The 13,224-nt window shown below is 54.7% G+C and overlaps 1 protein-coding gene across 1 annotated transcript in view; it reads left to right on the forward strand.

Annotated features, from left to right (window-relative positions):
* LOC140492447 (insulin receptor substrate 1-like) overlaps nt 1–12,355 on the forward strand; it is a 104,711-nt gene extending 92,356 nt beyond the window's left edge. The window contains 1 exon segment of the mRNA XM_072591337.1: nt 10,008–12,355. Within this exon segment, the coding sequence (XP_072447438.1) occupies nt 10,008–10,015 (8 nt within the window). The 3' untranslated portion in view covers nt 10,016–12,355.
* The last annotated feature ends 869 nt before the right edge of the window (nt 12,356–13,224 follow it).

Consider the following 13,224-nt stretch of genomic DNA (forward strand, 5'->3'; position numbering starts at 1 on the left):
CCCTATCTCTGTATCCCACTCCCGTCCCTACACCCCCTCCCTATCTCTGTAACCCCCTCCAGCCCCTACACCCCCTCCCTATCTCTGTAACCCCCTCCAGCGCCTAAACCCTTTCCTATCTCTGTATCCCCCTCCAGCCCCTACACTCCCTCCCTATCACTGTAACCTTCTCCAGCCCCTACACCCCCTCCCTATCTCTGTAACCCCCTCCAGCCCCTACACCCCTCCCTATCTCTGTAACCCCCTCCAGCCCCACACCCCCTCCCTATCTCTGTAACCCCCTCCAGCCCCTACACCCTCTCCCTATCTCTGTAACCCCCTCCAGCCCCTACACCCCCTCCCTATCTCTCTAACCCCCTCCAGCCCCGACACCCCCTCCCTATCTCTGTAACCCCCTCCAGCCCCTACACCCCCTCCCTATCTCTGTAACCCCCTCCAGCCCCTTCACCCCCTCCCTATCTCTGTAACCCCCTCCAGCCCCTACACCCCCTCCCTATCTCTGTAACCCCCTCCAGCCCCTACACCCCCTCCCTATCTCTGTAACCCCCTCCAGCCCCTACACCCCCTCCCTATCTCTGTAACCCCCTCCAGCCCCTACACCCTCTCCCTATCTCTGTAACCCCCTCCAGCCCCTACACCCTCTCCCTATCTCTGTAACCCCCTCCAGCCCCTACACCCCCTCCCTATCTCTGTAACCCCCTCCAGCCCCCTACACCCCTCCCTATCTCTGTAACCCCCTCGAGCCCCTACACCCCCTCCCTATCTCTGTAACCCCCCTCCAGCCCCCTACACCCCTCCCTATCTCTGTAACTCCCTCCGGCCCCTACACCCGTCCCTATATCTGTAACCCCCTCCAGCCCCTACACCCCTCCCTATATCTGTAACCCCCTCCAGCCCCCACACCCTCTCCCTATCTCTGTAACCCCCTCCAGCCCCTACACCCTCTCCCTATCTCTGTAACCCCCTCCAGCCCCTACACCCCCTCCCTATCTCTGTAACCCCCTCCAGCCCCTACACCCCCTCCCTATCTCTGTAACCCCCTCCAGCCCCTACACCCCCTCCCTATCTCTGTAACCCCCTCCAGCCCCCACACCCTCTCCCTATCTCTGTAACCCCCTCCAGCCCCTACACCCTCTCCCTATCTCTGTAACCCCCTCCAGCCCCTACACCCTCTCCCTATCTCTGTAACCCCCTCCAGCCCCTACACCCCCTCCCTATCTCTCTAACACCCTCCAGCCCCTACACCCCCTCCCTATCTCTGTAACCCCCTCCAGCCCCTACACCCCCTCCCTATCTCTGTAACCCCCTCCAGCCCCACACCCCTCCCTATCTCTGTAACCCCCTCCAGCCCCTACACCCCCTCCCTATCTCTGTAACCCCCTCCAGCCCCTACACCCCCTCCCTATCTCTGTAACCCCCTCCAGCCCCTACACCCCCTCCCTATCTCTGTAACCCCCTCCAGCCCCTACACCCTCTCCCTATCTCTGTAACCCCCTCCAGCCCCTACACCCTCTCCCTATCTCTGTAACCCCCTCCAGCCCCTACACCCCCTCCCTATCTCTGTAACCCCCCTCCAGCCCCCTACACCCCTCCCTATCTCTGTAACTCCCTCCGGTCCCTACACCCGTCCCTATATCTGTAACCCCCTCCAGCCCCGACACCCCTCCCTATATCTGTAACCCCCTCCAGCCCCCACACCCTCTCCCTATCTCTGTAACCCCCTCCAGCCCCTACACCCTCTCCCTATCTCTGTAACCCCCTCCAGCCCCTACACCCCCTCCCTATCTCTGTAACCCCCTCCAGCCCCTACACCCCCTCCCTATCTCTGTAACCCCCTCCAGCCCCTACACCCCCTCCCTATCTCTGTAACCCCCTCCAGCCCCCACACCCTCTCCCTATCTCTGTAACCCCCTCCAGCCCCTACACCCTCTCCCTATCTCTGTAACCCCCTCCAGCCCCTACACCCTCTCCCTATCTCTGTAACCCCCTCCAGCCCCTACACCCCCTCCCTATCTCTCTAACCCCCTCCAGCCCCTACACCCCCTCCCTATCTCTGTAACCCCCTCCAGCCCCTACACCCCCTCCCTATCTCTGTAACCCCCTCCAGCCCCACACCCCTCCCTATCTCTGTAACCCCCTCCAGCCCTTACACCCCCTCCCTATCTCTGTAACCCCCTCCAGCCCCTACACCCCCTCCCTATCTCTGTAACCCCCTCCAGCCCCTACACCCCCTCCCTATCTCTGTAACCCCCTCCAGCCCCTACACCCCCTCCCTATCTCTGTAACCCCCTCCAGCCCCTACACCCTCTCCCTATCTCTGTAACCCCCTCCAGCCCCTACACCCTCTCCCTATCTCTGTAACCCCCTCCAGCCCCTACACCCCCTCCCTATCTCTGTAACCCCCTCCAGCCCCCTACACCCCTCCCTATCTCTGTAACCCCCTCCAGCCCCTACACCCCCTCCCTATCTCTGTAACCTCCTCCAGCCCCTACACCCCCTCCCTATCTCTGTAACCCCCTCCAGCCCCTACACCCTCTCCCTATCTCTATAACCCCCTCCAGCCCCTACACCCCCTCCCTATCTCTGTAACCCCCTCCAGCCCCTACACCCCCTCCCTATCTCTATAACCCCCTCCAGCCCCTACACCCCCTCCCTATCTCTGTAACCCCCTCCAGCCCCTACACCCCCTCCCTAACTCTGTAACCCCCTCCAGCCCCTACACCCCCTCCCTAACTCTGTAACCCCCTCCAGCCCCTACACCCCCTCCCTATCTCTGTAACCCCCTCCAGCCCCTACACCCCCTCCCTATCTCTGTAACCCCCTCCAGCCCCTACACCCCCTCCCTATCTCTGTAACCCCCTCCAGCCCCTACACCCTCTCCCTATCTCTGTAACCCCCTCCAGCCCCTACACCCCCTCCCTATCTCTGTAACCCCCTCCAGCCCCTACACCCTCTCCCTATCTCTGTAACCCCCTCCAGCCCCTACACCCTCTCCCTATCTCTGTAACCCCCTCCAGCCCCTACACCCCCTCCCTATCTCTGTAACCCCCTCCAGCCCCCTACACCCCTCCCTATCTCTGTAACCCCCTCCAGCCCCTACACCCCCTCCCTATCTCTGTAACCCCCCTCCAGCCCCCTACACCCCTCCCTATCTCTGTAACTCCCTCCGGCCCCTACACCCGTCCCTATATCTGTAACCCCCTCCAGCCCCTACACCCCTCCCTATATCTGTAACCCCCTCCAGCCCCCACACCCTCTCCCTATCTCTGTAACCCCCTCCAGCCCCTACACCCTCTCCATATCTCTGTAACCCCCTCCAGCCCCTACACCCCCTCCCTATCTCTGTAACCCCCTCCAGCCCCTACACCCCCTCCCTATCTCTGTAACCCCCTCCAGCCCCTACACCCCCTCCCTATCTCTGTAACCCCCTCCAGCCCCCACACCCTCTCCCTATCTCTGTAACCCCCTCCAGCCCCTACACCCTCTCCCTATCTCTGTAACCCCCTCCAGCCCCTACACCCTCTCCCTATCTCTGTAACCCCCTCCAGCCCCTACACCCCCTCCCTATCTCTCTAACCCCCTCCAGCCCCTACACCCCCTCCCTATCTCTGTAACCCCCTCCAGCCCCTACACCCCCTCCCTATCTCTGTAACCCCCTCCAGCCCCACACCCCTCCCTATCTCTGTAACCCCCTCCAGCCCCTACACCCCCTCCCTATCTCTGTAACCCCCTCCAGCCCCTACACCCCCTCCCTATCTCTGTAACCCCCTCCAGCCCCTACACCCCCTCCCTATCTCTGTAACCCCCTCCAGCCCCTACACCCCCTCCCTATCTCTGTAACCCCCTCCAGCCCCTACACCCTCTCCCTATCTCTGTAACCCCCTCCAGCCCCTACACCCTCTCCCTATCTCTGTAACCCCCTCCAGCCCCTACACCCCCTCCCTATCTCTGTAACCTCCTCCAGCCCCTACACCCCCTCCCTATCTCTGTAACCCCCTCCAGCCCCTACACCCTCTCCCTATCTCTATAACCCCCTCCAGCCCCTACACCCCCTCCCTATCTCTGTAACCCCCTCCAGCCCCTACACCCCCTCCCTATCTCTATAACCCCCTCCAGCCCCTACACCCCCTCCCTATCTCTGTAACCCCCTCCAGCCCCTCCAGCCCCTCCCTAACTCTGTAACCCCCTCCAGCCCCTACACCCCCTCCCTAACTCTGTAACCCCCTCCAGCCCCTACACCCCCTCCCTATCTCTGTAACCCCCTCCAGCCCCTACACCCCCTCCCTATCTCTGTAACCCCCTCCAGCCCCTACACCCCCTCCCTATCTCTGTAACCCCCTCCAGCCCCTACACCCCCTCCCTATCTCTGTAACCCCCTCCAGCCCCTACACCCTCTCCCTATCTCTGTAACCCCCTCCAGCCCCTACACCCTCTCCCTATCTCTGTAACCCCCTCCAGCCCCTACACCCCCTCCCTATCTCTCTAACACCCTCCAGCCCCTACACCCCCTCCCTATCTCTGTAACCCCCTCCAGCCCCTACACCCCCTCCCTATCTCTGTAACCCCCTCCAGCCCCACACCCCTCCCTATCTCTGTAACCCCCTCCAGCCCCTACACCCCCTCCCTATCTCTGTAACCCCCTCCAGCCCCTACACCCCCTCCCTATCTCTGTAACCCCCTCCAGCCCCTACACCCCCTCCCTATCTCTGTAACCCCCTCCAGCCCCTACACCCCCTCCCTATCTCTGTAACCCCCTCCAGCCCCTACACCCTCTCCCTATCTCTGTAACCCCCTCCAGCCCCTACACCCTCTCCCTATCTCTGTAACCCCCTCCAGCCCCTACACCCCCTCCCTATCTCTGTAACCCCCCTCCAGCCCCCTACACCCCTCCCTATCTCTGTAACTCCCTCCGGCCCCTACACCCGTCCCTATATCTGTAACCCCCTCCAGCCCCTACACCCCTCCCTATATCTGTAACCCCCTCCAGCCCCCACACCCTCTCCCTATCTCTGTAACCCCCTCCAGCCCCTACACCCTCTCCCTATCTCTGTAACCCCCTCCAGCCCCTACACCCCCTCCCTATCTCTGTAACCCCCTCCAGCCCCTACACCCCCTCCCTATCTCTGTAACCCCCTCCAGCCCCTACACCCCCTCCCTATCTCTGTAACCCCCTCCAGCCCCCACACCCTCTCCCTATCTCTGTAACCCCCTCCAGCCCCTACACCCTCTCCCTATCTCTGTAACCCCCTCCAGCCCCTACACCCTCTCCCTATCTCTGTAACCCCCTCCAGCCCCTACACCCCCTCCCTATCTCTCTAACCCCCTCCAGCCCCTACACCCCCTCCCTATCTCTGTAACCCCCTCCAGCCCCTACACCCCCTCCCTATCTCTGTAACCCCCTCCAGCCCCACACCCCTCCCTATCTCTGTAACCCCCTCCAGCCCCTACACCCCCTCCCTATCTCTGTAACCCCCTCCAGCCCCTACACCCCCTCCCTATCTCTGTAACCCCCTCCAGCCCCTACACCCCCTCCCTATCTCTGTAACCCCCTCCAGCCCCTACACCCCCTCCCTATCTCTGTAACCCCCTCCAGCCCCTACACCCCCTCCCTATCTCTGTAACCCCCTCCAGCCCCCACACCCTCTCCCTATCTCTGTAACCCCCTCCAGCCCCTACACCCTCTCCCTATCTCTGTAACCCCCTCCAGCCCCTACACCCTCTCCCTATCTCTGTAACCCCCTCCAGCCCCTACACCCCCTCCCTATCTCTCTAACCCCCTCCAGCCCCTACACCCCCTCCCTATCTCTGTAACCCCCTCCAGCCCCTACACCCCCTCCCTATCTCTGTAACCCCCTCCAGCCCCACACCCCTCCCTATCTCTGTAACCCCCTCCAGCCCCTACACCCCCTCCCTATCTCTGTAACCCCCTCCAGCCCCTACACCCCCTCCCTATCTCTGTAACCCCCTCCAGCCCCTACACCCCCTCCCTATCTCTGTAACCCCCTCCAGCCCCTACACCCCCTCCCTATCTTTGTAACCCCCTCCAGCCCCTACACCCTCTCCCTATCTCTGTAACCCCCTCCAGCCCCTACACCCTCTCCCTATCTCTGTAACCCCCTCCAGCCCCTACACCCCCTCCCTATCTCTGTAACCTCCTCCAGCCCCTACACCCCCTCCCTATCTCTGTAACCCCCTCCAGCCCCTACACCCTCTCCCTATCTCTATAACCCCCTCCAGCCCCTACACCCCCTCCCTATCTCTGTAACCCCCTCCAGCCCCTACACCCCCTCCCTATCTCTATAACCCCCTCCAGCCCCTACACCCCCTCCCTATCTCTGTAACCCCCTCCAGCCCCTACAGCCCCTCCCTAACTCTGTAACCCCCTCCAGCCCCTACACCCCCTCCCTAACTCTGTAACCCCCTCCAGCCCCTACACCCCCTCCCTATCTCTGTAACCCCCTCCAGCCCCTACACCCCCTCCCTATCTCTGTAACCCCCTCCAGCCCCTACACCCCCTCCCTATCTCTGTAACCCCCTCCAGCCCCTACACCCCCTCCCTATCTCTGTAACCCCCTCCAGCCCCTACACCCCCTCCCTATCTCTGTAACCCCCTCCAGCCCCTACACCCCCTCCCCTACAGGTCTCAGTGACTGGATTGGATGATTCTTGATTCTTTTCCCCAATCAAATAGACCCCATCCCCGACAATGTTTCAATTTTAAAAAAAATTTAGCAACTTATAACACTTAATGGTAAGGTCCTAGGGAGTGTTGCTGAACATGGAGACCTTGAAGTGCAGGTTCATAGCTCCTTGAAAGTAGAGTCGCAGGTAGATAGGATAGTGAAGGAGGTGTTTGGTATGCTTTCCTTTATTGGTCAGAGTATTGAGTACAGGAGTTGGGAGGTCATGTTGCGGCTGTACAGGAAATTGGTTAGGCCAGTGTTGGAATATTGCGTGCAATTCTGGTCTCCTTCCTATCGGAAAGATGTTCTGAAACCTGAAAGGGTTCAGAAAAGATTTACAAGGATGTTACCAGGGTTGGAGGATCTGAGCTACAGGGAGAGGCTGAACAGACTGGGGCTGTTTTCCCTGGAGCGTCGGAGGCTGAGGGGTGACCTTATAGAGGTTTATAAAATCATGAGGGGCATGGATAGGGTAAATAGACAAAGTCTTTTCTCTGGGGTGGGGGAGTCCAGAACTAGAGGGCATAGGTTTAGGGTGAGAGGGGAAAGATATAAAAGGGACCTAAGGGGCAACTTTTTCACACAGAGGGTGGTACGTGTATGGAATGAGCTGCCAGAGGAAGTGGTGGAGGCTGGTACAATTGCAACATTTAAGAGGCATCTGGATGGGTATATGAATAGGAAGGGTTTGGAGGGATATGGGCCGGGTGCTGGCAGGTGGGACTAGATTGGGTTGCGATATCTGGTCGGCCTGGACGGGTTGAACTGAAGGGTCTGTTCCCGTGCTGTACATCTCTATGATTCAATGACTTTATTTTTCAAGTAATGGAGCTTTGAATGAAATCAAGACCAATGCAGTTTGGTCTGGTGCAGGTTTGTGGACACGAGAGGAAGGCATGTAGGCATTCTATGAGTCTCCATGGGGCAGGCGCTGTCATTGGCCAGGCCGTGTTCGCTGTACACTGCTGTGCCAGGGGAGGAGGGAATTGGGGAGTTGGGAGGGGTGGTGGGAATGAGGAGGAAAGAGAAGGCTTTAAAGGGGAGAAAGGAGGGAAAAGGAAGGAGTCTCCAAAGCAGAAAGAACAATTTCAAACTCTTCAACAAGCAATGCTCACCAACCTGGGAGCCAGTAAAACTTGAAGGGACTGACATGATCATTGAAGATGAATGTGGAATCTCTAGCTTAAGGCTGCCTATGTTCAGAAGCTACAATAGATGGAAAAACCTGTCACGAATGCTGTAGGATTAGTAGGGACACTAAAAGTTATGATTTAGTTATAATCAAATGAATCAATGAATATACTTTGAATATATGACTATAACTGAACTAAATCAATCATGACATGTTAGTTTCCCAACTGATCCTACAATATAATTCTAATGAATGTTATATTAATTATTAAATTTTAAACTGTGATTGAATTCGGAGGTGCATTAAAAAGGCTGTGACTGCCCAGTTAACATGTTTCAGGTTTGTGGATGTGTTGTGGAAGTGTATTAGCTGAGACCTTACCAGTCTGTGGAAGGTTCGTTTAGGGAGATGGTCTTTCTTATGTAGAAGTGTGTGTCAATTATTTTGGAAAAATAAAGGACTTTTTTTCTAACTTTGGTCTATTATCTTGTCGAGAGCGTGTTGCTGGAAAAGCACAGCCGGTCAGGCAGCATCCGAGGAGCAGGAGAGTCGACGTTTTGGGCATAAACCCTTCAGCAGGAATGAGGCTTATGCCTGAAATGTCGATTCTCCTGCTCCTCGGGTGCTGTCTGACCGGCTGTGCTTTTCCAGCAACACACTCTCGACTCCGATCTCCAGCATCCTTCATCACTTTCTCCCTGTCATCTTGTGCCAATTAAATGCTGTATTATCTAGGAAATGAATTATTTGCTTGTGTGTTGTTGCTTTTAAGTTTATTGGCGGATCGATAATTATTGAGGATCCTGATAAATTCTTCTAATTCTGCTTTAGTGTGCGTCTAATTCAAAAGAAACTGTTGCAACATGACTGCTTAAGCGAGCAAATGAGAGTGAAACAGAACCCTTGAAAGTGAAAGTAGCAGCTCCTTCAACATAATTGTGTTGGTGTCAGGTTATCTTCGAAGAGGGGAGCCTGTTTGCATATGAGGAACAATTAAGTTGCGTGTAATTGTCTGACAAAGTGCCAAACTATCAATTTCTTCACAAACCGTGGCATGGAGTGCAAAGAAGCCAAGACGTTTTGCTGGACATATCCAACACTATTGAATCCCATTGAGACCGTGGTTCCCAGTTCTGTGCACCAGACTGTTGTGAAGACCTTGTCGAGGGTTCAGAAGTGATACGCTAGACTTGCTTCCGGAATGAGGGATTACAGAAAAACTGGGACGGTTCCCCCTACAGCAAAGAAGCTGGATGGATTTTGATGGGGTTTGAGAGTGTTTTCAAAGGCTGAAGGGTTGGCAATTCATTCTGTAGGTGCCCAGTGGAGCTTGACAATGAGAGAGGAGGCTGGGCCTGGAGAGCAAATAGTGTCGTGGCAATGTCACTGGGTTAGTAATCTAGTGGTACAGGGGTTCAAATCCCCCTTTACCAGCTGGTGGAATGGAAATTCAGTATTGAGTATAAAACTGACCATCAGTGACGGTGACCATCAAACTACCACTGATGCTAAAACCCATCTGGTTCACTCATCTGCCTTAAAGAAGGAAATTCCCCTCACTGGGCTCTGAGCCAACCGTGCTGCTGTGGAGGCCAGCTTAGGCCAGACTGAAAGATGGTAGATTTCCTTTCCTGACTGACATTTCTTTTACACTCATGATCATTGAGACTAACTTCTATTCCAGATTTCACTCGCGGTATTTAAATTTCACTATTCCCCCCCCCCCCCCCCCCCTCCCCCTCCCCAGTATTAGCCTGGATTATGAGTCCAGCGACATTGTCACTACAACACTACCTCCTTCCAGTAATACCGTATCAGTTTGGGATTGATGCATTGGGACATGACTTTGAAATCTGCACTGTTAATTTATTTTGTTATTGGCTTGTTTAAAATTAGATTGCCTTCAGAAGCGGGCACTAGCTCAATCCTATCGATCTGTCAAAGAAGGGGGCAGCTGTACCTAGCTAACTTCAGGCTGAAGCCTGAGGCCTAGGTGATGCTGATGCGCGGGCATAGTTATCACAATGCCATTATCGTAACACGCATTGTTCGGTTAATCACCCAGATGCCCATTGCTGACTGGCATGATGCCATTTTACTAGGGCAGTGGTTTCTGCTGTAGTTGGCAAGCCCATTGCCATGGTAACCACAGAGTTGAGGCCCTGTCTAAATTTGTTGTTCTTCTCCTTCAGATTGTTGACATGGACCGCTCCCTTGCTTTCTGAAGCACTGAAGGAACGTTCTTCAGCCGAGCAACCATTCTCAGCTACACCCCCTCACCCCCAACCAACCAACCAACCAACCAAACAAACCTCATCTGACCCACGTTTACACACAAGGAACAGGTTTCAGCCATTTCAAGCTACAACCAATTCACCTCAGGAGCCGGACTTCACAATAACTTATAACTTTAACCTTGTACATTGGGATACAGACTTAGCCACACATCCTGGGCCACGTTTTGAACTGCCTCTTGGAGGACGATGGTCGCCGGGATGTGAGGGGGGTGTGGAGGGGAGGTAGTGAGAATAAACAGGGTTTCCTTGCTTAATCTTCAAAGCGACGGAAGAGCTGCCAGTCAGGAACTAGACTACCTTCCTTGGCTGACTCCTCCGTGCCTGGTTCCAGGCCGAGGTAAGAATGTGGAGAGACTTGTGCAGGAAGCCACACCATTTGAAGTAGAGGTGACCCAACACCACCTGCGCTGCAACAGCTGAATGTTTTGCAAACTACCCTTGCCTAACTCAAGAATGTCGCCGCTGTGACTGTCTTTGATGCTTTTCTGTAATGTTGCCTGTTAAATCAGCTTGTTATGCCTTTTGCGTACAGGGAGGGGAGATGTCGAATCGATCAATCTGAACTTTGGAACTCATGCCCCCTGTCCCCCTCCCTACCATCTGCAACCAATCACAAGAGAATCTGTAACAGATGCAGTGTTGAAGCGCCAGTGCCTTCTGTGTCCAGCTTCTCTCAGACAAAATGGCTGCTTGCCTTGGCTGGAGTAGGCCCAAAAGCCTGCCTCAGTTACCAGCTCAAACCTCACCAGCACCCAGTGACTTCACCAGCCAATGTCGAACTTGGTGTCAACACACCCTGTGCACACAATCCGACCCCCCGCAAGGGGTGCTTGGTACGCGTGTTAGGGTTTCACAAAGAGCAGCACAGTGCGTTTTCCTGCTGGGAAAATTTGCATTTTGCGACAACCAAAAGGACCTACAGCGAAGTGTCGTCAACACTCACTTGGCCGTATTCCAAATGACTTCCAAACGTTGTACTCTCCTGCCGTTGGTCACCAGGCACGTTCATCCTTGTAACACCCTTAATCCCTCACTGATTGGTTAATCAGCAGAGCCTCAGCTGACCAGAGATGATTGACAGTGATCCCTTTTATCCTGATATTCCTAGTTTTTGCATAATTAACAAATGATAGGTGGAACAATTAAATGAATCATTTATTTTCAAGCCCCTGTGATGTTTTGTGGGAGCAGGTTTGTGGAAACAAATGATGAACTCCTGGTCCTTCAGCCTTAGTAAAAGGACAGTGTTGTACCCAGGAGCCACTGAGTTAGTTAACCAGGAAAGACAGTAGAACGATGTAAACACAGCAGAGGCTGTTTTCACAGTAGAGAAATGCTGTCCACTTGAAGATCCTTAATTCCGGAGAAAGCGAGGACTGCAGATCAGAGTCGAGAGTGAGGTGCTGGAAAAGCACAGCAGGTCAGGCAGCATCCGAGGAGCAGGAAAAATCGACATTTCGGGCAAAAGCCCTTCATCAGGAAAGGTTGCCATTAGCCTGACTTTTAATTCCTGATTTTTAGTGAATTCAAATTTCGTCACTGTCCTGGTAGGATTCATACACCTGTCCCCAGAATGGTAGCCTGGAGTTCTGGATTAGCCTGGAGTTCTGGATTAGCCTGGAGTTCTGGATTAGCCTGGAGCTCTGGATTAGCCTGGGACTCTGGATTAGCCTGGGGTTTTGGATTATTTTGGGATTCTGGATTAGACTGGGGCTCTAGATTAGCCTGGGGTTTTGGATTATTTTGGGATTCTGGATTAGACTGGGGCTCTGGATTAACCAGGGATTCTGGATTAGACTGGTGCTCTGGATTAACCAGGGATTCTGGATTAGACTGGTGCTCTGGATTAGCCTGGGGTTCTGGATTAGCCTGGGCATCTAGATTATCTTGGAGTTCTGGATTAGCCTGGAGTTCTGGATTTGCCTGGTGTTCTGGATTATTTTGGGATTCTGGATTAGCCTGGAGTTCTGAATTATCTTGGGATTCTGGATTATCTCGGGGCTCTGGATTAGCCTGGAGTTCTGGATTAGCCTGGAGTTCTGGATTACCCTGGGGCTCTGGATTAGCCTGGGGTTCTGGATTAACCTGGGGCTCTGGATTATCTTGGAATTCTGAATTTGCCTAGGGCTCTGGATTAACCAGGGATTCTGGATTAGACTGGTGCTCTGGATTAGCCTGGAGTTCTGGATTAGACTGGTGCTCTGGATTATTTTGGGATTCTGGATTAGCCTGGAGTTGTGAATTATCTTGGGGTTCTGGATTATCTCGGGGCTCTGGATTAGCCTGGAGTTCTGGATTAGCCTGGGGCTCTGGAATAACCTGGGCCTTTGGATTAGCCTGGAGTTCTGGATTAGCCTGGGGCTCTGGATTATTTTGGGATTCTGGATTAGCCTGGTGTTCTGGTTTAGCCTGGGGTTCTGGATTAGCCTGGGGTTCTGGATTAGCCTGGAGTTCTGGATTAGCCTGGGGTCTGGATTAGCCTGGGGTTCTGGATTAGCCTGGGGCCCTGGATTAGCCTGGAGTTCTGGATTAGCCTGGGGTTCTGGATTAGCCTGGGGTTCTGGATTAGCCTGGAGTTCTGGATTAGCCTGGGGTTCTGGATTAGCCTGGAGTTCTGGATTATCTCGGGGCTCTGGATTAGACTGGAGTTCTGGATTAGCCTGGGGCTCTGGATTAGCCTGGAGTTCTGGATTATCCTGGGGCTCTGGATTAGCCTGGGGCTCTGGATTAGCCTGGGGTTCTGGATTAGCCTGGGGTTCTGGATTAGCCTGGGGCTCTGGATTAGCCTGGAGTTCTGGATTATCCTGGGGTTCTGGATTAGCCTGGGGCTCTGGATTAGCCTGGGGTTCTGGATTAGCCTGGTGTTCTGGATTAGCCTGGAGTTCTGGATTAGCCTGGGACTCTGGATTAGCCTGGGGTTCTGGATTAGCCTGGTGTTCTGGATTAGCCTGGGGTTCTGGATTAGCCTGGGGTTCTGGATTAGCCTGGAGTTCTGGATTAGCCTGGGGTTCTGGATTAGCCTGGGGCTCTGGATTAGCCTGGAGTTCTGGATTAGCCTGGTTGTTCGTTGACCCCCATTCCCATCATTGCTCAATCCCAATCGGCCATGGCT

The sequence above is a fragment of the Chiloscyllium punctatum genome, chromosome 21, assembly GCF_047496795.1.
Source record: "Chiloscyllium punctatum isolate Juve2018m chromosome 21, sChiPun1.3, whole genome shotgun sequence".
Taxonomy (NCBI): domain Eukaryota; kingdom Metazoa; phylum Chordata; class Chondrichthyes; order Orectolobiformes; family Hemiscylliidae; genus Chiloscyllium; species Chiloscyllium punctatum.